Source organism: Danio rerio, chromosome 4, assembly GCF_049306965.1.
Source record: "Danio rerio strain Tuebingen ecotype United States chromosome 4, GRCz12tu, whole genome shotgun sequence".
Lineage (NCBI taxonomy): Eukaryota > Metazoa > Chordata > Actinopteri > Cypriniformes > Danionidae > Danio > Danio rerio.
In genome coordinates this window covers 70,466,774-70,492,500 of record NC_133179.1, presented here as the reverse complement: position 1 = coordinate 70,492,500, position 25,727 = coordinate 70,466,774, and the positions used below count along the sequence as shown (strand labels likewise).

Here is a 25,727-nt window from a genome sequence, read left to right as displayed (position 1 = left end):
GAGGCAGCGTAAGATGAGATAGAAAACATGCCTAACTCCACCTACTCCTCACAGACAGTACAGAAAAGATGCAGCTACATCAATAAGTAAAGAAGCCAGAAGATTATAATGAAGTTACTTTTAAATGCCATAAAATTCTGAAAATATCGTACATTATAGGATTTTTCTCATTATTGATCGTACAGAGGTTGAAATTATCGTACAAATACGATAATTATCGTACGTCTGGCAACACTGCGCTGCAGAGTGGTTTTCCCTGCCCACCTTAAGTAATTGACAGGCACGTATCACCATGTCCCACTATCAACACGTATAGTCATCACCACAAGACAGGATTTGCAAAGAAATTGGAGTTAAAAGATCTGTTCCAACTCTCTGTGATCATCTGCACCTCAAAAGGCAGTAAGTGCTGCACTTTGTATCCTTTATAGCATAGGTCTCGAACTCCACTCCTGGAGGGCCGCAGCTTTGCAGTTTTACTCCAAGCCTAATCAAACACAGCTGATCCAAATGATCGAGGCGTTCGAAACTACTAAAGACAATTAAGCAGGTGTGAGTTGGAGGTGGTTGGAGGTAAACAGTGCAGAGCTGCGGCCCTCCAGGAATTGAGTTTAAGAGCATTGCTTTGTAGCATTTAGATCTGCTTTTTGAGTTACGTCATTCATAACTGCTTGAATTAGCACAGCTGCACAGTGTACACAACTATAAACGAGGATGCTTTAACAGGAGTCCCGGTTTGTGGACATTAAATCTGGTTTGTTTTGAACAGTAACAAACAACAACAGTCACAAAAGTTGTAACAGCATCATTCATCTTACCATAGTATGTGCGACTGTGGGTCTCTGCTTCATCGTGTCCGCCATTTTGCCGTGTTTATCCTGATATCTCACCCTAGTTATCCTTCTCTGAAGTGAAACGTCCCAAGAGTGGGCGGGGAGAACAAGCTCAGTTGCATTTAAAGGCACAGGTGCCAAAATTGCTACAATTCTCTCTGACCTAAAGATATTCTCAGCTGGGTGAAATGAATGATCTGATGGGTATTTTGACCTGACTCCTCACAGACACACTCTGGAGACACAAAAGACTCATTGTGCATACTTTAAATAAGGCTAAAACTTAATTTTAAACTTTAATTTACAAAAAGAGAAATGTTTTGAAGGAAGGGAACCCCTTCAGACTGGTTTTTCACATTCGGCATCAGGATCTCCCTGATAGTTCGCCAATAAACAACAAACGGCCCACAGCTGACTGACCAAACCTGCCAGAGAAAGAGGAACGACCCTGTCCCAGATTTGGTACTCCTTAACCCTGCGTATCGTCCTGTTCACTAAACCTCTAAGTTGGGCGACCGCCTGGGTCTCCAGGGTGTCCTCCAGCGGTGGAACGAGGAGTGTCGCCCCCACCTCAGACAGCATCTCCTCAATCTGAAAGCCTTCGTCGGCCAATACTGCATCTCCTGGCTGGAGCAACCGTACGAAGTGTGACCGACGTGTTATTTCCGCATCTGAAATAGAGTCTGGGTAAAGTTTGGAAACAAATGTGACAACCCCACATGGGGAAATACCGACTAGAGCTTTAAAGTTAGTGCGATTTGTAAGAGTTTCTGACTGTATGGATGCTGTTTCACAGCTAATCTCTGTGCGGTGTATTATCACTCTCAGCTGAGGGTAAACCAGCTTGATTTTGTCCGGCATTGTGGCCTGCACTTGCTCTCCAGTCATCCACAATGGCAGAGCCTCGAGAACCTGGTGAAGATAGCTTGTCCAAGTCAATATAACACGATTAACTGTAACCAAACTAACTTCAAAGATGGAGGACAACGTTTTCTCCTGAAGCCCGGTAACAACCCGGCAGAGAAACAGGAAGAGTTCATCAACGAGCGGCAGTCCTCGCTCAGGGTTTGGCGTCTCTGTTTGCAGTGCTTTGGTCCAGTACGCAAGTCTTGAATCAGAGGGGTGAACGGACTCCCAGAACGCAGTGAAGGCCTGCTTTGAGCTGAACTTGGTGTAGTACTGAAAGTCCTCATCGGTGACGCAGAACTTGTAGATCAGCGGCTGCTGCTGCTTCACGGTCAGCTGCTTGATTTCTTCCTCTAGTGATGAAACCTGAAGCTCCAATTCTTTAATTCTTTCAGCAGCAGCATCCAGTTTACCTGAAACGAAAGAAATCGCGTACACCTTTAAAGGGGACCTATTGTGCCTCTGATGTCTCTAGAGCAGGGGTCACCAATCTTGTTTCTGGAGGTCCGGCGCCCTGCAGGGTTTAGCTCCAACTTGCCTCAACACACCTGCCTGGGTGTTTCAGGTATACCTAGTAAGACCTTGATTAGCTTGTTCAGGTGTGTTTGATTAGGGTTCAAATCTGCAAGACACCGGACCTCTAGGAACAAGTTTGGTGATCCCTGCTCTAGATTGCGTGTATGTGAAGTTTCAGCTCAAAATAGCACACAAATAATGGTTTATAACTCTCTGAAACTGCCTCTTTTAGGCTTTGATCCTAATTGTGCGGTTTTGGTGACTGTCGCTTTAAATTCAAATGAGATTGTGCTCTTTTTTAATAGAAGGCGGGGCTACTAATACCTGTGTGTCAGCATAGTGGCAGATTCAAAAACAAGACTAACGTCCTATGCTAATGAGGGAAAGATGGTCATTAGTGGGCGGGGCTTTCCCCCTCTGATGACACGTACAAAGGGAGAACGTCAATCAAAGTGTTTCTGCACACTGTTTTTATCAAGTCTGATTATAAACAAATACAATCAATACCTCTTTACCCCCATTCATTACTCCACTAATATAGTCTACTTAAAGGAGCGAGTCGCACTCAGTACACTAAATGAGAAGCCATTTTGTTTGTAATTTGCTGGCTAATAAAACCCTCAGACAGATAAGATTTTAAACTTGTCGTTCAGCCCCTGTGGTAGCTACTTAACACTTACAGAGCAGTCTATTAGTAATGAAGCAAAGTATTTTGATGTCTCTCATGTAAACAATCATATTTTATTTAGAAACTTTCACCGATAGGATTCCTCAGAATGGCTGCCACCTTGTGGTCGGATGCAGAAATTTGTTTGTTTTCATGCTGTGTTCACACCAGACCTGACACGCTTCATTCATGCGTCAACCTTACTTCACAATAGATGCGGATTCGCGTCTTGGGCAGGGCTTCTGTCTACCCGGTTAGCTTCGGCTAACATGGATTTTATTAGGAGAGTAGCTGTGTGTTTAAGTGCTTTAGGAAGGCTGAAAAACAGCGTACATTTGTTTGGTGCCATGTCTGAGTCCACTAGATCCTATCAGTGGTGCACCCAGCTCTGTGAGTTCATCAACTCCTCCAGAAACTATACCTGGATGATAGAAGCTTTCAGCGGTGCTTCACACTGAGCCGAGCCCAGTTTAATGAACTGTTGTCCGGTTTCGGCAGAAGAATTCCCCTCGGGACACCAACAACAGACACTACATCAGAATCACTTCCTTACAATAGCAAGCTCCTGATTGGTTGACGAATGTCAGCTGAAGTTCAGATTTCACGAGCGATCAAAAGATGCGAGCGCCGCTTCATTCGCAGGATGTCCATTCGTGTCTCTGCATTGACTTAACACGTAAATCACTCTCGATTGACGCTTCATCCGCATCCCTGTGAACGCAGCATCACAGTGCTTTTGTGGTATTTTCTAGCTGTTAAGTATGCATTGGTTGTAGACTCATTATTGGAGTGCATTGTGGGATTGATTGAATCAACTATAGTTTCAGACACCACTAAAAATGGCTGCTCCCTCAAATAGTGCACTGGGGGGCCATTTCAGATACAGCTTGAGTGTTAAGGCTGCACGATACTCGGAAAACATGTGATATTGTTGCAGGAAAGAACGGCTTCTTCTAATCCTACCAGATCCTACAAAGTAATTAACTAACAGACGGGTTTTCTGCCACAGAAAAACATCTCTATTTTTTCTGCAATACTCACCAGGAGATGGAAGGTAGGCATAGTCATGATCCACAGCTCCATTCGCAGGCTGAGTCTCTTGAGATTGATCCAGAACAGCAGCGCTGATGAACTTCTTTGCTCTCGGGTTAACCGACAGGGGAATTTCTGAATCGGTTCCTAGAGATTTGAATAGATTGATGATAATGATTGGTATTGATATTTGGTCATCATTTCTCAAGACCCAATTAACTGGTTTTTATATATATCTGTAATCATTCTTACTGCAACAGTCACCAGGTTGAGAGCCCACCAGACACGCTAGAATGCACTCTACACATCACATCTGCCACTGAACCGGACTACATATCCCATCATGCATCTCGCACACACACCAGTTTATTTTGACCTTGCTTTGCATTCCCTGCATGCTCCTGTTTTGACCTTTGCCTGACGAATCGCCTAATAAACTTCATTTGCATTTTTTAAACATTATAATTGCATTTACTTTCACTTTTGAATAATTTATTACAATGAATAAAAGTATGTAAATGTTTAATGGTAGTTTTGAATGTTGTTCAACCATTGACGACAACAACAACAATAAATATTTCTTCTTGAGCAGATGACGATAATCGAATAATTGAAGAAGTTTGGCTTATTAAAGACTCACAATTCTGCTTTAAACACAATAATTAATTACATTTTGAACTACATTCAATAAAATAAGTTATTTATTACTACAATAACATTTCATAGTTTTAGTTTTTACTGTTTGTGAGCAGCAGAATAAGCTTAGAATAAACCAATAAAATAGTCCTGATCCCAAAATTTCACCCTACCTTTACCCCAGTCATTCCAGAAGAATCTAGACGGCACTGCTCCTTTTTTAATCCTGGTCCTTCCAATGAATGACGTGTATTTGTCCTCTGGGGCAAAGTGCTGACAGCACACGTAGGTGCTCCCCCGACGGATTTTAAAGCAGGGTCCCTCAATTCTTTTGATGGCCTTGACCCAACGTGCACGCTGATCGGCGTCCACTGGAAAGTCGTGGAAACTCAAATAGGGAAATTTCTGCTTGTTGTTTGAACAACAGGGAACGCTGCAGTAGCATTTACAAGACGACTGCGCCATGTTCGATGAGGGGGAATCTGTTGAAAGATGGACACAGAGAACTGAATGACGAATCAAACATGGATGTCTACAGAACAAATCGCTGTTGTCCAATGTCTTGTCTTATTAACCAAAGCATTTAAATTGCACATTAAACTGAATACTAGTGTCTTGCTAATTAGCTAGAGATCATCATCAACTTCATTTCTGTCTAGAGCAACCTAAATCTCCGTTGGCCAGTGCTCTGCAGACATACACACGAGAATTAGGAGGGAAAGTTAGAGCAGGGTTTCTGCAGGTTTCACCAAGTTAAATGTAAGACTTTTAAGACCATTATGAAAGAAATTTTAGACTCATAAAGGGCTAAACGGTTAGGAAATTTTCAAGTGGCCCAGTTGGAAAATATTTGCCTAATACAAAACAATTATAATTGAATAATTTTAACAATACAGTAATCATTTAATCATAAAAAAATCATATTTTTGATATTTCTTAGCAAAATATTTTAAATATCGTGTAAAAACAAGCAAGCTTTACTTCTATCCATACTCTTTTTTTCAAAATAAACTTTGTTTAAAATATATATTAAAAAATGAACAAATGGTTTTAAAAGTTTTTAAAACTATTATGAAATAAATCTACGCCCAACAATCTGTCCAGGTCGGTGTTCTCGGCAGTAAATACATGGAGCAATTTTAAACAAATGTTATTGTAAGGAAAATAAACTATTATCTTAAATAGAGTTAAAATTACATTTCTAAATAAGTTTAAAGTTGTATTAAGATGGCTTGTTGCATGGGTGTTTGCAATAAATCAACAAAGGAAAATTAAGACCTGTTTAAAAAGATTTAAGACCCACAACACTATATTTCAGTAAATTTAAGACTTTTTAAGACCTGAAATTTAGATTTTGAGATTTAAGACACCCTAAAGAGGAAAAATGCATTAATAACCAAATAAATATAAGCAAAGAACGTCACATATTATTATAACCATGGCAAAGAGAAAAGAAATTATCGATTAGAAATTAGTAATTAACTATTGTTTAAATTAATGTTATATATATATATATATATATATATATATATATATATATATATATATATATACACACACACACACACACACACACACACACACACACATATATATATATATATAAAAAAAAATATATATATATATATATATATATATATATATATATATATATATAAATATATATATATATACACACACACACACACACACACACATATATATATATATAAAATGTACAGCACTTTGTAAAAGAATCAGCATTTCACAGGAGGAATAACTCTGCCTTCGACCGTGCTTACTGTCAAGTTCGGAAATCATTAATACCGAATGAAGCCAAATATAAGAACCAATAACAAGTAAATGTTATTATTCTAATCTTTACCTGTCGTTAATGCATTGCTGCTGCTTTTTCCCAAACAAACAAGTGAGCGGAACGTAAACAGGAAGTACGTAGTACCGCCTTGCGGCGGAAGTTTCTAAGGTAATTGTGTAAAGCTTTCGCTTTCAAGATAAAAAAAAATGCAACATCCCCTCCTTTCTACTATAGCCATGCGGAGTTGTCACACCAAATCGTGTGACCTTTGAAATCTGTAATGTAGAGTAGAGGATGTGGCTGTCTAACAATGAACGTCGAGTCTGCGCGGTGCTTACATGTGCGTCAAACAGTGTGTGCGAGAACCAATAACGTTTCTCCTTGGTAAACACATTTAATATTAGGGGATGTTAAGTCTTTTTATATATATATGTATATATATATATATATATATATATATATATATATATATATATATATATATATATATATATATATATATATATATTACACGTGTATTTATAATGTTAAAGAAGACTGTGAATAAAATATCAATGAATCCTAAAAGTAAAATATAAACACACTATAAATCAAGACATCTTGTCAGATCATTGTAGTAATATAGTGATATTGATAAATAAGATCTTATTACTTTAATAAATTAAAATAAAAACCTTTTAAACTATGACTTGTTTTATATGAGGAACAATGGATGCTGAAAAGAACAAATGCGTAAGTTTACTGTGAGCTGCTGTAGTGATATTGATGCCCATGCAGGGCAACTGAAAACAAGAGAGGCCATTTCTCAGCGCTTTAACTGGCCTGACGACGTCCACAGACATTGAGAAATGGGGATGCTAATTAAAACATACATATTTTTTATATAACAGTGTATAATGTACCATCAATTGATGTATTTACAGTTTCCAGGTATCTGAGTGTTCAGTTTGCCCCAAAAATAAAATAAGAAGCCCTCAAGCTTGAAACAGACTTCACACCAATCAAATTTTAAAAAATAAATAAGTGAAGGAATGAATATGAAAAATTAAGATGATCTAAAAGTAAAAAATAATAATAAAATAGGAGTGTAAAATGGTATTTTCTGAACATATTTTTGAAAATGATCTCTATTATGTGATCGATGTTTTGAAAAACGTTCTCTAAAAAAAATCTGAAATTGCTTTCATTCTTGTCTTTTGACAGTCCAAGTGTCCATCTGAGCCGACTGGAAAGTTGGTGAAGTCTGATCAGCGCAATCAATAAACACTCACCGGCCACTTTATTAGGTACTGTTCCCCTCAACTCTGTCTAGGGCACAGGTGTCAAACTCAGTTCCAAAAGGGCCACAGCTCTGCACAGTTGAGTTCCAACCCTAATTAAACACACCTGATCAAACTAATTGAGTCCTTCGGGCTTGTTTGAAACCTACAGGTAAGTGTGTTGGAGCAGGGTTGGAACTAAACTGTGCAGGGCTTCGGCCCTCCAGGAATTGAGTTTGACACCCCTGGTCTAGGGGGACACAGGTACGCAGAAGGTTAGTGGAGTTATGCGTGTGTGTCAGCTATGAGGTCCCATGAGCAACCTCTCAAAGGTCTATACCAGGGGTCACCAATCTTAGTCCTGGAGGGCCGGTGTCCCTGGAAGGTTTGGCTCCAACTTGCTTCAACACACCTGCCTGGGTGTTTGAAGTATACCTAGTAACACCTTGATTGGCATGTTCAGGTGTGAAAATCTGCAGGACACCGGCCCTCCAGGAACAAGTTTGGTGACCGCTGGCCTAAACAAAGGAAAAATTCAACCTGAATAATGATTAACAAACCATTTATTGAAGGATTAAGGGAGGGTTCCGAAAAAAAAAGCTTCAAAAGGGGGTTCAAGCCCCAACTGAGACAACTGAGAGGAAGGGAAGAACTAAATCTATCAAAGAAAAGAAAAATACATGAAAAATACTCTCACTCCCTTACTAAAATAGACAGGAGAAAACAGTTACAAAAAGGAAAAGGCACTCCCTCTCTACTAACCCAATCCCAAATTAACAAAGAGTAAAGAGTGGATAACAGAGTAGTATTGAAAACAAAAATTAACTAACAATTAAAAAGAGGTCGAGGCAAAAGCTACACAAGATGGTCAACAGCATCAACAGAACTTAAAGGGCCATGAAATCCCCTCGTTTCAGCAGGGTGTTTTCACACCTCTACTTTGGAAAAAGTCAGAAAAGTGGGCGTGTCCAGCTCTGTTTAGGGGGGAGTGTCGGAGGAACTAAAGTGGGATGGTGTGGGAGTGTCTATTTGGGCACGCGCGAGTTTCAGAGTCAAAACACACACACAGGGGAGAAAGTGATGGTGTTTACATGGACATCTGTAGTCGAATTATTTGCCAAATTATTAAATGCTGGACTTTAACTGCAGTTTGGCTCTTTCATTCAGGGAATTCATTCATGCCCCTCGCGACAAACGAAATATTTGATTCGAGGAACTGCTCTAAGCGTGTATTTTTCATGCAATGTTTGATACCGCACGACGAATGAGTGAAAAAAACCCTCTGCATTTCCCGGAAACTCAGATGCACACGGCAGGTAGCGTCAGAAAGCCGCGTGTGTTATTCCGGTCACAAAATGCGGTGAAAATCCTACACGAGATTAAAGTTTGGTTGTAGTGCTAACATGTTTAAACTAGGTGCACTAGTTAACTTAGTTCGATACGAACAAACTGAATAAACAAAGAGCACTGGTCGCTCACTTACCAAATCTGTAGAGACAGGACAATCACCAGCAACTAGAGCCGCGTCTTTATTAAGAGGAGACTAAAGCGAATCCGGATCTCAGCGTTTGTAGATGAGTTCCTCCTTAGACACGTAAGTTATAGTTGTCGAGCGTCGCGTACACTGTTAATCCACGCGTAATTCCAGCTGCACTCTCACAGAGAGAAAATGAAAACAAAACTTAACTGCAGCAAACTATAAAAGCAACACTTCACGCTTGTTTTGCCAACACAACATGGCGTCTCTGCCATGTACACTCTGACAGTAATGAATATTAATGAAGTTGCACAATAGAGCGCGCTGATTGGTTTAAACCAAGCCTTTCTCATGCATTAATGCATCACACTGTAAGACGTAATAAGACACACTCTGGCACAGACGTCCAGTCTGCACGCTGGAATACACGCTATTATGTCATGACCGTGACGCAGCTTCAAAAATTCGTTTCAAACCGGAAGTACGAATTTGCTTGAAATAACGCAAAAACAACCAATTTACACTTTATAGTGAAATATAGGTGTCCTAATAGTGTTTATAGCAGTGTGGGACACATATACGACTGTTAACAGCTCAAACAATGTGTTTTGGTGTTTCGTGACCTAAATTAAATCTCCTAATCGACAAATAATGCTTAAAAGATTAAACAAAGAATATATTTAAAGCCTCACAAAAGAGCCTCCACACACACACAAAACACACTGTTCTAGTGGAGACATGCTGCTTAAATGCCCACGGCTTTACTCGTCCTCCAATCACTGAGCAGTTCATAAGTGGCAGCAGGTGACGTTCATTATCTCCTACTAGGGTGTAGCAGAGAAAGAAGAAAGGAAAGAAATACAAAACAGAAACAAATAGGTCCTGGGACGTAACACTAGTACTGGGTTTGACTCGCTCCTGCCTTCAGAACTGCCTTAACCCTTTGTGGCATAGATTCAACAAGGTACTGGAAATATTTTTGATGTGAATCTCCCGTTCCACCACATCCCAAAGGTGCTCTATTGGATTGGGATCTGGTGACTGTGGAGGCCATTTGAGTAGAGTGAACTCATTGTCATGTTCAAGAAACCAGTCTGAGATGATTTGTGCTTTATGGCATGATGGTACGTCAGAAGATGAGTCTCGATATCTGCTGCGACATTTTGATGGTGGGGTCAGAACTTGCCGTCAACAACATGAAAGCGTGGATCCATCCTGCCTTGTATTCAGCCAATAGTTCAGGCTGGTGGTGTAATGGTGTGGAGGATATTTTCTTGGCACACTTTAGAACCAATTAAGCATCGCGTCAATGCCACAGCCTACCTGAGTATTGTTGCTGACCATGTCCATCCCTTTATGACCACAGTGTGCCCATCTTCTGATGGCCACCTCCAGCAGGATAACACGCCATGTCACAAAGCGTGAATCATCTCAGACTGGTTTCTTGAACATGACAATTAGTTCACTGTACTCAAATGGCCTCCACAGTCACCTCAATCCAATGGAGCACCTTTGGGATGTCATGGAACAAGAGATTGGCATCATGAATGTGCAGCCGACAAATCTGAAGCAACTGCATTATGCTATCATGTCAATATGGAGCAAAATCTCTGAGGAATATTTCCAGTATCTATGCCACGAAGGATTAAGGCAGTTCTGAAGGCAAAAGGGCGTCCAACCCAGTACTGGTAAGGTATACCTATATATAATAAAGTGTCCGGTGAGTGTATGTACAGTGTTTTTCTGCAGGCAACTACTGTCATATTTACATAAAACTTGTTAACTACACACTATGTGCCAGGTGCTCTCAAGTGGACTTGCAGACGCAAAGCTTTAACTAATTTAGCAAAGACTGTCATGACGAGTTCAGACTGCACGATTTTTCGGTGATCGTCACGTGACAGATGTTTTCACACTGCATGACTATCTGTGGTAGCGTTCTGTGGCTGCTGTGTTTACACTGTTGGCGACGGGGTTTAACTCTGCACGATTGTACAATAGGAGAATCGCCGACAACTTTGTATCGGTTCGCAAACTACATCTTAGGGCTGCACGATTCTGGCTAAAATGAGAATCACGATTTTGTTTAGCATCATTGGCGTACACTTGCACGTTCTCGGTAGTAAGCTAACAGCTCGCAATCAGCTCATGGATGAATTTGCGGCCTTGAATACGCCATTAAATTATGACATAAATGATATTTCATTTATCAAAATCAAAATCATCAGTCCTCATTTTGCTGGACTTATCAGCTGCTTTTGACACTGTCAACCACCAGATTTACGCTCGAGTCACTGGGCGTTGCGGGCACTGTTATACAATGGTTTAGATCTTACCTCACTGACAGATCATTCAGGGTGTCTTGGAGGGGAGAGGTGTCCAACCTACAGCATCTAAGCACTGGGGTACCTCAAGGCTCTGTTCTTGGGCCACTTCTCTTCTCCATCTACACATCATCTCTAGGACCAGTCATCCAGAGACATGGATTTTCCTACCACTGCTATGCTGATGATACCCAGCTATACCTCTCTTTTCATCCTGATGATCCCTCGGTTCCAGCTCGCATCTCAGCCTGCCTGTTGGATATTTCACACTGGATGAAAGATCATCATCTTCAGCTGAACCTCGCAAAAACGTAAATGCTTGTAGTTTCTGCCAACCCGACTCCACACCATAACTTTTCAATCCAGATGGATGGGGCAACCATTATTGCATCCAAAATGGTGAAAAGCCTTGGAGTAACGATTGACGACCAACTAAACTTCTCTGACCACATTTCTAGAACTGCTCGATCGTGCAGATTCGCACTCTATAACATCAGAAAGATCCGACCCTTCTTATCTGAACATGCAACTCAACTCCTTGTTCAAGCTCTTGTTCTCTCCAAACTGGATTACTGCAACTCTCTACTAGCCGTGCTTCCAGCTAACTTTGTCAAGCCTCTTCAACTGCTCCAGAATGCAGCAGCACGAGTGGTCTTCAATGAACTTAAACGAGCACATGTCACTCCGCTGCTAGTCCGTTTGCACTGGCTGCCAGTTGCTGCTCGCATCAAATTCAAAGCTCTGATGTTTGCCTACAAAGCGATTTCTGGCCTTGCTCCTTCTTATCTGCTCTCACTTCTGCAGATCTATGTGCCCTCCAGAAACTTGCGTTCTGTGAATGAACGTCGCCTCGTGGTTCCATCCCAAAGAGGAAAGAAATCACTTTCGCTCACGCTCACGCTCAATCTGCCCAGTTGGTGGAATGAACTCCCTAACTGCATCAGAACAGCAGAGTCACTCGCTATTTTCAAGAAACGACTAAAAACTCAACTATTTAGTCTCCACTTCACTTCCTAATCTGCAATTGCCTCTCTGAATATCACACTAACTGTACCCAAAAAAAAAATACTAATACTACTAATACTTTCCTTCTTAGACTTTACAGACCTGAAACTTGCCTATAGCACTTATTCATTGTTGCTCTTAGTTGTGTAAATTGCTTCCTTGTCCTCATTTGTAAGTCACTTTGGATAAAAGTGTCTGCTAAATGACAATGTAAATGTAAATATTTGTAAATAAATGACCTTATAAATGAAATATAAAAATGTATAAATTTCTAGAGGAACAAGTGATACGATTGAGCACGACTTGCTTCTCATATGTAATCAGTCATAATCCAATCGAATTGATCCAAGCTTACTATAAATGGATCGTTTTCTCCAAGACAGGCTTATTCTGAAAACAAAGTCCAATGGACATTTCTGGAGACTGCGAATTATGTAGCCGGAGGTACGTACGGCTGCATTTCCTTTTTTAAGCGAACTCTACGGGGTGGTATGACGCCATTCCTTTTCGCGCTTACTGGCTGACCGCTTACCTCTGCAACCAGTTTGTCCAGTTAGCTCGTCGTGTACGTCGGCAAACTTGAGACGCATAGAGGAGTTGACGACGACCGGGTTTAAGTCCGAGGAAGAGCGGTTCCAGAAATCAGGTAGGACAAAAACAGAACTCAAAAAATAAAGTGAAAAAGTTCATAACATGGTGAGAATGTGGTAAAATTTGAAAACGTGAAAACAAATCAGACTAAGGCTTTTCTTTTTTTGGACGGCTTTTGTAAACCGTTGGTTGGGTTTAGGGAAGTAAGCGGGTTGGTGGGTCAATCAGTAAAATTGGTTTGGTTTAGGGACGGAGGAGGATGGGTCAGTCGATTGGATGGTCGCACAGTCAGTCAGACAGACAGACGGTCGTTCAACAGCGGCCTTTGGTAGGTTTACGCGAGAACAGCGCGGGTGCGAACGGCACTAGCGAGAGACATTTGAGATACGAAAAAGCGCACAGCGGCCTCTGGTGGATTCGCGAAAACAAACATAACAAGCATAACAACCTCCCGGGGCTTATTTCGCGGTCTCCAGAAACGTCCACAGGACTACATTTCAGAATGAGCCTGAGTTGGTTTTCTCCATACTGCTCTATCTTTGTTTTGGAAGAATCCCCCCTTCCATCCCATCTCCTCCCTTTTCTAAGGGGGAGCTCTTGAGATCTACCTGATCTCGGATCCCCTTATATGCAAGTTTCTCCGAGCTCAGGGTTCTCTCCCGGGATAGTATGCCAAATCTGCTATAAACGTATCTAAGGGAACTCTTTAAAGTATGTGACACTTTTCAACGCCATTTGGAGGTGTCCATGTTGCAGTGAAGACTTGTGCGACCGCCTGTACGCTTCTCTCCTGACCTTAAAAATATAATTGGCTGAATTAAGATTGTGTGTAGGGTCGAATTAGGATCTGTTTTCGAATAATCGTGCAGCCCTACTACATCTCACAACCAAACACACGTGAGAAGTGAACAACGTGAGATCATGTAGTTTATGAGAAAGAAGCCTTTAGTTTTGCTCACCTGACTTTTGAAGGGAATGAGCAATTCCTCATCTCTTTTTCGACCCAGTTGTGGTCTTGCTCAGATGACACGTCAAACAGACACGGGTGCTCCTGCCAAATTTACACTAGTTTTTTTTTCATTTCTAGGGTCCAAATAAATGAAAAAGAAGCCAATTTATGTTCTCCCATAACCTCCCGCTGGCCTGCAGACACCCACGCTAGTGGATGCTGCTCTCTCATTGGCTGTAGATGATCGCCAATGTTATTTTCAATCAGAACACTTTCTCAGATTGCCAATTTGCCTGTGATTTCAGGCATTGCCTGCAATTTCTCAAAACCTGTCAGCGAGTCAAAATCGGGGCTAAGGTCGTGCAGTCTGAACTCGGCATTACACAGTGGAACGTTGCAGTTTGTTTTCAACATGAGTTCGAAAATGACGCTTCAGATCTTTGCGATTTGTGAACCCCTTCCCACACTTCTCACACAAGAACGGCTTCTCTCCAGTGTGAATCCTTACGTGAACCTCGAGGTTTGTCTTGTTTGAGCAAGCCCTACCACAGTAGCTGCACATACAAGGCTTCTCTGCGATGTGAGACGCTACGTGATTCTGAAGCTCATGCTGGTCTGTGAAGCTCACTCCGCACTGATGACACATAAAACGGCTCTCTCTAGAGTGAATCGTCATGTGCTTGTTAAGGATTACTTTACCTCGGAAACTCTTTCCACCTTGCTCGCATGAGAAAGGCTCGTCTTTGGAGTGAACCCTCATGTGCGCTTTAAGGGTTTCTTTAAGGGTAAAACTTTTTCCACATTGAGGGCAGGCGAAAGGCTTCTCTCCTGTGTGAGTCCTCATGTGACCCGTAAGAGACTGTTTTCGGTGGAAACTCCTTCCGCAGTCCTGGCAGATGAAAGGGTTCTCGCCGGTGTGAGTTCTCATGTGCACCGTAAGGCTTCCCTTTCGAGAGAAACTCTTCCCGCAGTGTTGACAGCTGAATGATCTCTCTCCGGTGTGAATTCTCATGTGGACTTTAAGACTTCCTTTTTGCGTGAAACTCTTCCCGCAGTGTTTACATGTGAACGAGCTCTCTCCGGTGTGAATTCTCATGTGGACTTTAAGACTTCCTTTTTGCGTGAAACTCTTCCCGCAGTCTTCACATGTGAACGAGCTCTCTCCGGTGTGAATTCTCATGTGCACTTTAAGGCTTCCCTTCTGAGTGAATCTCTTCCCACATTGCCGGCAGCTGAAAGGGCCGTCTCCAGTGTGAACCTTCATGTGGACTTTAAACTTGTCCAGCTCACTGAAACTCGTTCCACACCAAGTGCAAACAAAGGAACTGTTTGTTTCTGCTGGTTCAGCACTTCTTTGTGAGGAAGTCTCTTCAGTCTCTGAGTCACTGGGACTTTTTTTTACCGTTACTAAATCGTAGTCATATTCGGTCTGATGTTGGTCTGGTTGGAGTTCTTCACTCTCCTCCTTCGGTGGCATCAGTTCTGAAACATAAAGACAAATTACAAGTTAACGGCAGATTAACAAGACAATCAAAGAGACATGAAAATAGGATTATTAAGCATCTTTGTTCGAGTGCCCAATTAATTTTCCCCTCCTATTTGCATTTGAACAATCGGTCTCTGCTAGCAAAGCAGAAGCAGTCTGCAGTCATTTGGTTTTCACAGCGCGGTCACGAAACACCAAAGCGCATTTTTTGAGATGTTGACAGGCATATATGTACCCCACGCTGCTATAAACACTATTAGGACACATATATTTCACCAAAAAGTGAAAATTGGTTGGTTTTGCGTCATTTCAAGCTAATTCGTTCTTCCGGTTTGAAAAGAAATTTAGATTCTACATCACGCCGATTTAATCCTTGCGTGTAAACCAGCATGAAAAGTAGATTTCTGTATCGGCCGGTACAACATGATGTCATCATTAATTCAAGAGATTGATTTGTTCCGAACCAATCAGTGCGCTCTATTGTAAATGAGGAGCAACTTCATTAATATGCATGATAGCTTTGAAGACTGTTTTACCTGTTACAGTGTTCAGACGGCAGAGAAACGCCACGTTGTGTTGCCAACCGTGATTAAAACAAGTGGAAGAAGAAGAATTGTTTGGCGACATGGGTCGTCAGTGTTGCGTTCATAAATGTGCTGCAACGAAGGTTTTGTTTTCAGTTCCCAGCTATGAGAGTGCAGCTGGACTCACGTGTGGATTACAGTGGTCTGCTAACATGCGACAAAAATACGTTTGTTAGGAAACATTTTACCCAGGAGCTTTTCGTATCAGGAACTGGGGAAATCCAGATTTGCCGCTCGTCTCCTTTTAAAAAAGACGCAGTTTCAGTTGATGTTGATAGTCTCTACAGATTTAGTAAGTGTGTGATCAGTGGTCTTTGTTTATGTTTATTCAGAGGCAAAGTTAGTTCGTGTCATCAGCAGTACCCTTTCCGTGTTTAAAAACGGACCTTAGTCAAATGATTTCTAAGTTACTAAAGTTTACAGTACGTTAATATCACTACAATTTTATGGGCTGAAAGATCTGCTGTAAATGCTGCTCTCCAAGCGTAAACATGTAAACCCTGTAATCAAACTGTTACCATTGTGTAGGATTTTCACTGCATTTTGTGACAGGATAGTCTATAAACGCACAGCTTTCTGGCATTACCGACCCAGTGCATCTAAGTTACCAAGAAATGCAGAGGTGTTTTTTTCTCTCATTCGCCGTGCGTTATCAAACGGTCCATTAAAACTACACTCTTCCAGCAGTTCCTCACATCCAATATCTCGTTTATCAAGGGGGGCATGCATGAAATAATCCTAAATAAAAGTGAAAGTGCCAAACTGCAGTAAAGTCCACAAATTAATAGTTTGGCAAATAATTTGATTACTGATGTCAATGTTAACACAGTCACTGTCTTCTCCCCTGCGTCTGTGTGTTGTTTTGCTCCTGTGATAATCAGTGTGTGCCCAAACTGAAACTCCCATTTTAATGCAAAACCTTCCCTTTTTCCCTCCCCCGACACCCCCACCTTAACAGACCTGGACTCACCCACTTTTCCGGCTTTTTTCAAACTAGAGGTGTGAAAACACCCTGCTGAGACTGGGGGGGTTTCGTGGTCCTTTAAGAAAAACTGATGCTCTTTTTTTTTATTTTGTGGTATTTTATTAATCATTTAAGTTTATTTGATTAATTTAAAAATCACTGGATAATAACAATTCACTTCAGCGGTTACTCTAGGATTTTTTGTCCAGCTGTAGCGGCAGGCCTTTTACACAGATCATCCAACTACCTATGGCATTATTTCAATGACAAGTGTTGTGAGAGCGGTATTACATGTCGAGATCGCATTCATGTAATACGAGCATGCGTATCTCTTTGCTTGTGCGCTGGTTTCCTCTGTTCGTGCACAAAACTTCTTGTACACCCTCAAATATACACTGAAGCACAGATTTTCTTTTGCGCTCTCAAATAAACGCTGACGTGCGATTTATGTACCGAGTATGTCTCCAACATTTGCTAGGAATACTTATGAATGTCTCCAGTAGACCTACAGAAGGCCACTGATGCGTCTTGAAGTAAAGTGAAATGGCTATAAACACCAGCAAGATAAAGGCCCAATCCCAATTCTAGTTTTGTACCACTTCCCCTTAAAACAGAGTGTGGAGGGGAAAGGGTGATAGTGGAAAAGTACGCTTGACTCAGCTGCAAAATATTCTTTCCTAGGTAACAAAAGTTTGCAGTGACCCAACGTGGCGAAAATCAGAATGTAACCCACTAGCATGAATAATTATTAGATGTGAACTGATATAGCGCAACATTAGCATGAATAAACCTCTGAATGTACAGTAACTTAGCATTTGAAGTGGATCGAAACCTTTCATCAAAGTTGTCCTAAAACTACTGAACAAAACCCATTCTTCATTTTCTTTTTGGCTTAGTCCCTTTATTAATCAGGGGTTGCCACAGCGGAATGAACCGCCAACTTATCCAGCATATGTTTTAGGCAACGAATGCCCTTCCAGCCGCAACCCAACACTGGGAAACACCCATACACTCACATACACTACGGCCAATTTAGCTCCTTCAATTCATTGTCTTTGGACTGTGGGGGAAACCAGAGCACCCGGAGGAAACCCACACAAACACGGGGAGAACATGCAAACTCCACACAGAAATGCCGACTGACTGGCTCGAACCAGCGACCTTCATGCTGTGAGGCGATTGTGCTAACCACTGCGCCACTGTGCTGCACACCCATTCTTGACTAGAACAGTTTTGTTTTTCACCTTCACATCCCAAAGTAAAGTAGAACTTGGTGCAATTTAATAGTGAAAAAATACCCTATTCTTGTGTTTCTCAACCACGTTCTTAGAGGACCACCAGCTCTGCACATTTCCCATGTCTCCTTAACCAAACACACCTGATTCAGATCATTAGCAGAGACTGAAAGACCTGTATTGGGTGTTACAGACAAAGGAGACATCCATGATGGTCCTCCAGGAACGTGGTTGAGAAACACTGCCCTATTACATTAAAAAATACCCCTAATTACGCTTACTGTATTTTTATAAAATAGTTTATTAGTTCTGTATGACATTGTAAATAAATGTCTATAAATTAGATTTTTAAATGACAGCATAAAAGTATGCAAACTGATCTGGTCATGTGACACCGAAACGTTTTGATCAAAATGATCTATTTTTGTATTTAAAAGTTGAATTTTTTTTCCCCAAATCCCAAAAAACAAAACTCATATTTCAGAAATAGAAACAAGACCTGATCACGGGTGGGATTAGGTCAGCTGGCCTCCAAAAAACACCAGTGTCAATATAATAGCGACTAAAAATTTGCTGATTCACACCAAATGCTTCTAAAAACACAGATGCAGCACTGAGGAATGGGTTTTAAAAGGCAGTGTGAGGTCCACATGACACGATGTTACAAACATGATGTAATAACGACAATAACAGACCCATTAGAGATAGAAAAACAATATGTTATGACAAGCACTTAACAGACACAATGAGCACCTCCTCCGCCATGATATGATGGTAAATAAAGCAGTTGTCATGCCAACTGTCTACTATAATGGTAGCCCCACCTCTGAGCTCTTCTGATTGGCCCTCTGCTTTTGGACCTGACAAGGTGTTTTTTACATGCTTTTTTTTATTTCTCTTTGCTATTTGGGCTTATTGGATACCTTATTGGAGTATCATCTTTTGATATGATGTACTTTTAGGAAAAAAAATGTCCATATATGTGGATTTGTGATCCGAATTTACATAAAACACTTTTTTCTGACTGTTTTTAATACATATATAACACATACATTTTTTTGAACATGTTTTGACTATCAGAGAGTAAAAACACATTTTGTTGCCCATTTTGGACAGTTAAAAATAGTGTTTGGGACATTTCATATGCTGCAGAACAGTTGCAGGATGACACTGTTTGTCTGTAACAAAATATAAAACATTCAAAGTATTTTAAATAGCCACGTAAGAAATGTGCTGTTCACGTACGTGGATACTCAAGCCCTAGGAGGTTAAAGTCTTAAAGTCCATGCAGTGTCTAACACAGCTCTAAGTGAATGAAAACATCCAGCTGATGTTAAAATGTGAAAGTGCAGCTTATTTAGAAATATAGATTTTTACATAAAAAATTCGACTCAGAGTCGTTAAATAATTCGCAGTTTGTCCGGATATTTTGCCTGTTCACATTAACGTCAATACGAAACAATACCGCTATATACGCGCTGCCACTACAATTAAAAATAACTTCTTCATTGCAAATTTTCAAGTCTAAAGCCTGATTTATACTTCTCCGTCAAGTGACTGGCGTAACCCACGGCGCAGGCAATGCGCGTGGCTGTGCATTTATACTTGTGCGCGCTGTCTCTGTTGGTCTGCATTAACACTTCTGAAACGCTAGAGGGCAGTGAGGTGTAAATGTTCCTCTGTGTCGAGTTTCTTCGCTGCTTTTTTGCTTTTCCTGAACACTTCCGGGATGTACAAGTGGCTCAAACTCGCTCATTTTGAGGCAGGAACCGGCGGACGTGCAACAACTTTAACTATGAGGTAAACACAAAACAAAACTTTCCATCCGGAGCTCCTTCACGGGACTCCACACTTGTAAACAGTCGCTACATTGGGTTCGCGCGGCTCTCGGTCCCGCCCAGACTCGTCAGCGCTACCAAGCCGACCAATCACAGAGCTTATGCTACGCGTCATTGCGACGTGTAGTTACAATTTTTGAGAGGTGCACGTCAGTGACGGCTACGGCGAAGGGCTATGCGTCAGCGCCGTAGCATACGTCGGCGTTTGACGCAGAAGTATAAATCAGCCTTTAGGGTGCTTTCACATCTGTAGTTCGCTTCATTTGGTCCGGACCAAGGGTAGTAAATGATGCATTGTTGCATCTTCTGCCGTCTTTGGGTCGTTTTCACACCACACTGCTGGCTTTGGTCTGAACCAGTTGAAACAAACCAAAATGCAGTCACCTGACAAAATCCACATCTCTCATTGGCCAGATGTTGTTGAACATATTTCCTAAACTGCTTATTGATGGGTCAGAATTTACGTGCGGGAAAATGCCAGTGAACTCCTGCAGGTAAACAAAACCTTTTATTCTGGAGGGACGACTGCGCTGGCTGATTGTATCCCTGCTTTAGATAAACTATACATTACGAAAATGAAGCGCGGCCGCGGCTGGAAAACAGAGTTTAATGCATCGCTCGTCACTTCAGGAGGAGACTAATTTAGCTAAACTGCGACATGCTCATCTTGCGTAAATATTACCAACGCTCCATCAGGTAATGTTTTCCCTCTCTCTCTCTCTGTTGGTAAAGCGCTGTCAACAAATATTTTTCTATTTAATGCACAGCGCATCGGCCTACGGCAGCTGAATTAGTCCAAAAGGCGCAGTACTTTTTGCGGTTGGACCTGTTTTAGTACGAATCATATTCTCACCACAAACGAACCGCTCCAGGGTTCGTTTGAAAGCGTACCGAGACCACCTCTTCAAGCAGGTCTCGGTATGCTTATTTGGTGCGCACTCGAGTACGATTGCTGCATTCTCACCTGCCCAAACGAACCGCACCAAAAGGGGAAACGAACTCTAGTGCGATTCAATCGAACTAAACGAGGCAGGTGTGAAAGCACCCTAAATTAAAGACTCACCTATTTTATAGGTCGTTTAAAGCACAAAAGTCCCTTCCTCGGGAGGCCAACGGTCTCGTTTTTAATCCTGTTTAGTGTGGCCATCTGTGATAGCATCTCTTAACTAGGTGGACTTATTTAAGGGTCAATTACTTTCTTGTTTTAGGCATTGAAACCAAACAGTTTTTTGCATAATCTACTTTACATCTCTATTTTACTTTATGTGCCTATTGCTGTTTTGTTTATTATGTCTGTACTGCTTAGACATTGCTAAATATATGAAGTGCTGGATCCGGTAAAACGTAACCGCACCTTTTCCTCCAAGCACTAGCAGAGTGCGGGTGTGTGTGGGACTGATCACGACTGAAGATGAGTGAACATTAACGTGTGAGCGTCCTGGTGATTAATACAATAATCTAAACTCTGTAAGAGTTGAAATATTGCAAATATTTTGATATCTTTGACAATTCAAAACATGAGCTGAAAACAGAGACTGGTGACTCCACAACCCAGCAGGTGGGAATGCGGGAAAAACCAGTTCCTGCTGCATTTGCATCTGAGTCTGCTGAAGCTCAGCTTCAACCACCCCAACTCACGCATATGGTCATTTCAATGTTTGAATGTTCTAGATTAACCAAACTGACTTTACCTATCATGTTTGATATCATTTGAAATGTCTCAGTGCGACTGGTACAATGGTCTCATTCTCTCAGAAATAGACATAATCAAAACAATAAATATATAACTTCAGGCATCTTTTGAACCACTGTGAAGGGTGTGACTTTTCCACAGGCAGCACTAAGTGTGAATGCCTTTTGTTATACACACACCCCTTTCCTTGAGGGAATTCTTGGATTATTTAAGGTAAGGTTTGAGAAAGGCTCAGGGCGATTCTGCCTAACCAGATCAGCCCGTAACATGGAGCTTGCTCCATGTTATGTATATTTCAAAGTCAGGAATGCATCTTTTCATCTTGGATTTATCTTTGATAATTTGATGTTTTGTATTGATCGTTTATGAATTAACTGATTGAATTTGGCATAATACTTATTTACCTGACTAATAAATTATGTTTTCAATTATTCAAACCTCGTGTTATTATCACTAATAAATGTTGTTGTCCATAGCACTACAAGCCACTGTACAGGTTAGTAACGGACTAAAACATGTTAGACGGAGCAGTGTGGCACGCTATACAATGTTGTTAGAGATCCGACTAACAAATTGCCATTAATTCAAGTATACTTAGACTGTAAAAGGCCAACTATTTAGAACAACAAAATATTGTTGAAACCAATTTAAATGTGGATATTTAGGCCTTCATCTACAAACTTATAATCCTGTGCGATTATTATTAAAATACTTTGTCTTGATTAAGTAGATAACAGATCCATGGGGACCACATAAAAATCTCCTAAATTGAGTAAGTAGTGTTCTGCCTTTCTAGGAGAGTGGTTAATCGCCTCTGTTTAATGACCAAGACTGACAAGCTTGTATTAAGAGATTGTACACCCGGCCGGTGCAAGACTCGGGATGCTATAGGAATCTGAGTAAATGAGAATAAGGTATAATAACAAATCAAGAGAATATTCAATCATAATCTAAAATAATGTGAAGAGAAACAAAATAACCTTCTCAATGTTTTATAATTGGAGTCAGATAAAACAAGGATAAATATATATTAATATTCTAAACCACCTCATACTAAAATTGGAGTCAGATATGAGTTAAGTTTAATATAGATCAACATTGTGCACTGGAAAGATCGAACATGCAGTGAACCTTCATCCACCAGTGGATACCGTCATTGGACCAACTGGCAGGACCTTACAACTGCAACGGGGGATTCATCTGCCGTTTGTTAAAGGAAGGCTCAGAAAAGACAATTGATGTGTGGGACTTTGCCAGAGCGTGACAGGAACTATACAGTTCACAGTTCATGCATCAGTTTCTTCCTTCACTCCACAAGTGTAAGCAAGAGTGATCAAAATGGTTGCCTCCTTGTTTTATCTAGCTTGCAAAATATGTATTTAATTGTGTTTTGTTCCTTGTAACCGCTTTTCGCGGCTTGTACTGCATCTACTTAACTCTTTATATTCTTATATCAAAACAAAACGCTTTGTTTATGGATTTAAATGCAACTGTGAGCTCGCGGTTTACTGGTGTTTGTTGTTGCTGTGTCCACCATCAGCTGTTTCTACACGTGTGGCGGTCAAGTTTCAAAGTAGTTCAGCTTTTGCAGCTGTGTGGATTAATACCGAATGTGTGTCATGGTTAAGAATAGATTAATATGCTGGTGTTTAACCGCATTGCTTTAATGCACTCCCGCATTGAGCTCGGTGGGTGATAAGCTCCAGATAAGCATCGGTGGGTGATTCTCTCTGAACGCAGTCGGCCAATCGCAATAGACTGGGTCATCGGTAGGCCCACCTGGAATCTCCGCCGATTTTTAGCCCATCATTAATTGTGTTTATTCACTTGAGTAAATGTGTGTAAATCTATATTTATTGAGTTTTTAAATTAATTACAGTAATATTATTGACTAATGTGAAAATGTTCATCTGACTTATGTACAATGCAGTTTATAAAGTAATATTTTCTGTCTTTTACAAGATATATTATAGGACAAACTTGCTTTATTTACCAAATCAAGTGAATCTAATTTGGATTTGCATTTTAAACATTAAATAAAAGTTAAAAAGGTATTATTTTTTATTTCATATATTAAAGTTTTAGTTATTATACTCCAATTTTTACCAAAATTCTCAGCAGAAATAGCAAAAAACGTCCGCAGATTCCGTCTGGCCCTAGTCATCGGACCAATCAGCGCAGATTAGCCTCATGCACTGAACGAATCATATGGGAGACATTAGGATAATTAAAATAAATGCGTATTATAATACAATGACAGTGTACTTTGACCTTGCATGTATATAACACTGTTGTTGGAGACCGCCAAAACCAAAATATGCATAATAGGGGCTCTTCACAGTATATTGTAAGTGTGCTGTAGGGCCTAACTAATGAAAGATTAACCCAATGTTTAAACTGGCAAATTAAAAACCAACCTGTTTGTTCCTCGGGATCTTCTTGTTTGACGCTGAATGTTTCTTCAATCATCAAGTCTTTCCTCTCCACTTTAATTAACTCCATCTTTTCAGCGGGTGTTTTCCCTCTGTGTTTAAAATGAGAATAATTAAAAACTAGCACTTGAAATGAAAACAATTCACTTAGGAATTTGTGATTAACAGTTTTATTTAAATTAGGGCTGTGGAATTAAACGAAAATTCGATTTCGGCTTCTAACGATTACGAAAATCCATTAATCGGGATAAAACGATTATCGCATCATAAACCGCCCCCTTTCCAGTTTGTTCATTTCGCTTTCTACTGGATGTAAAATGCTCTGCGGTACATTTAGTCATTTTAGAATGTTCTAATCCTGGAGTTATTTTGGTGAAAGTGACTAAAACTAATATAACAGTCATGTAACATATTACAATTCCGAGACAGTAATATTGTAGAGTAAGGGGTTACTTTTAAATAACAGTAACAAGTAATCTGTGATGCATTACAGTTTGGAAGTAGCTTGCACAACGCTGGCTTTTATTACCTTTAGGTTGGACTACTGTAACTCACTATATTTTGGGATTCGTCAGACAACTCCATCCTGTTTAGAGTTAGTTCAAAATGCTGCTGCAAGGCTTTTAACAGGTACTAAAAAACTTGAACACGTCTTACGCTCTTTGCACTGGTTGCCTGTGCTCTTTTAAAAACTCCTCTCTTGGTTTTTGAATAAATAAATGGCCTGGTACCTTTTGACTTAACATTAGCCTGGTCGGTCTCTTCGGTCATCGAACCAGAGACAGTTATGCATCCCTAAGTCGAGGGTGAAATGCAGGGGTGACCGTGCTTTTGCAGTAGCTGGTCCTACATTGTGGAATGCCCCTTTGTATTCGATATATACCATCTCTGTCGGTTTTTAAATCAAAGTTGAACGCTTACCTCTTTGATTTGGCCTTTTATCAGTGAGAATTGTTTGTTTTAGCTATATCTTTATATCTTTCTCTTTGTGATTTGCATTGTGCAGCACATTGGTCAACCTTTGGTTGTGTTTAATAGTGCTATATACATAAATTTGGCATTAAAGTGAGGCTGTGCATATTTTGTACACATGATATATTGTCAAATAAGCATTTACATTTGATATTTTTCAACCTTAAGCAGAAAGCAACTTTATCTGATAGATGTAAAGCATTCTCAGGCACCTAGAACACACTGGAAGCAGCCAAAACAAACAGTGGAGGCGGTTTCAATCACAAGAGTAGCGTTAATTTACGCTAGCGTGCGTATTAAAGCCTAACCGTTAATAATAATTAATTTCAATTTCACATTTTGTTAAAATAAGTATAAAGTTTTTAAAAGACTAACATCTAAAATGCCCGAAAACCGACAAGAAAAACAAACCTTTAACCGAATTCAACCGATCCTGCCGCGCTGCTTTATGACGCCATAGAACCTGACCAAAATAAAAGTCCTTTCTGAAAAGCGACTGAAACACACCAACACTCATATAAATATAAGGAAAA

General features: G+C 40.6%; 1 protein-coding gene and 1 long non-coding RNA gene across 6 annotated transcripts; both read right to left on the bottom strand.

Annotated features, from left to right (window-relative positions):
- Positions 1-1,104: 1,104 nt before the first annotated feature.
- si:cabz01071907.1 lies at positions 1,105-25,644 on the bottom strand. 5 transcript variants are annotated; one of them, XM_073948352.1, is made up of 6 exons: positions 25,340-25,644; positions 24,208-24,314; positions 14,690-15,472; positions 4,764-5,072; positions 3,964-4,101; positions 1,105-2,152 (listed from the first exon to the last, which is right to left on the bottom strand). In XM_073948352.1, exons 2-6 carry the CDS (start codon positions 24,290-24,292, stop codon positions 1,173-1,175), a joined length of 2,295 nt encoding a protein of 764 aa, XP_073804453.1. In that variant the 5' UTR covers positions 24,293-24,314; positions 25,340-25,644; the 3' UTR covers positions 1,105-1,172. The 5 variants fall into 5 exon arrangements, 4 of the variants coding, with proteins under 4 accessions (XP_073804453.1, XP_073804452.1, XP_073804451.1 ...); XM_073948351.1 differs by having other exon boundaries at positions 25,407-25,644; XM_073948350.1 differs by having other exon boundaries at positions 25,570-25,644.
- On the bottom strand, positions 6,883-8,375 carry LOC141381966 (uncharacterized). The gene is made up of 3 exons (XR_012402877.1): positions 8,163-8,375; positions 7,888-7,978; positions 6,883-7,693 (listed from the first exon to the last, which is right to left on the bottom strand). It is a non-coding gene; the product is annotated as an uncharacterized lncRNA (long non-coding RNA).
- Positions 25,645-25,727: the final 83 nt, after the last annotated feature.

Coding starts and splice junctions, on each gene's coding strand:
- si:cabz01071907.1 (XM_073948352.1), bottom strand. CDS start 24,292: ATGGAGTTAATTAAAGTGGAGAGGAAAGACTTGATGATTGAAGAAACA. Junction 5,073..14,689: donor AGGTGGAAAGAGTTTCCGAG/GTAAAGTAATCC, acceptor ATCTTTCAACAG/ATTCCCCCTCATCGAACATG. Junction 2,153..3,963: donor TGCCTACCTTCCATCTCCTG/GTGAGTATTGCA, acceptor CTTTCGTTTCAG/GTAAACTGGATGCTGCTGCT.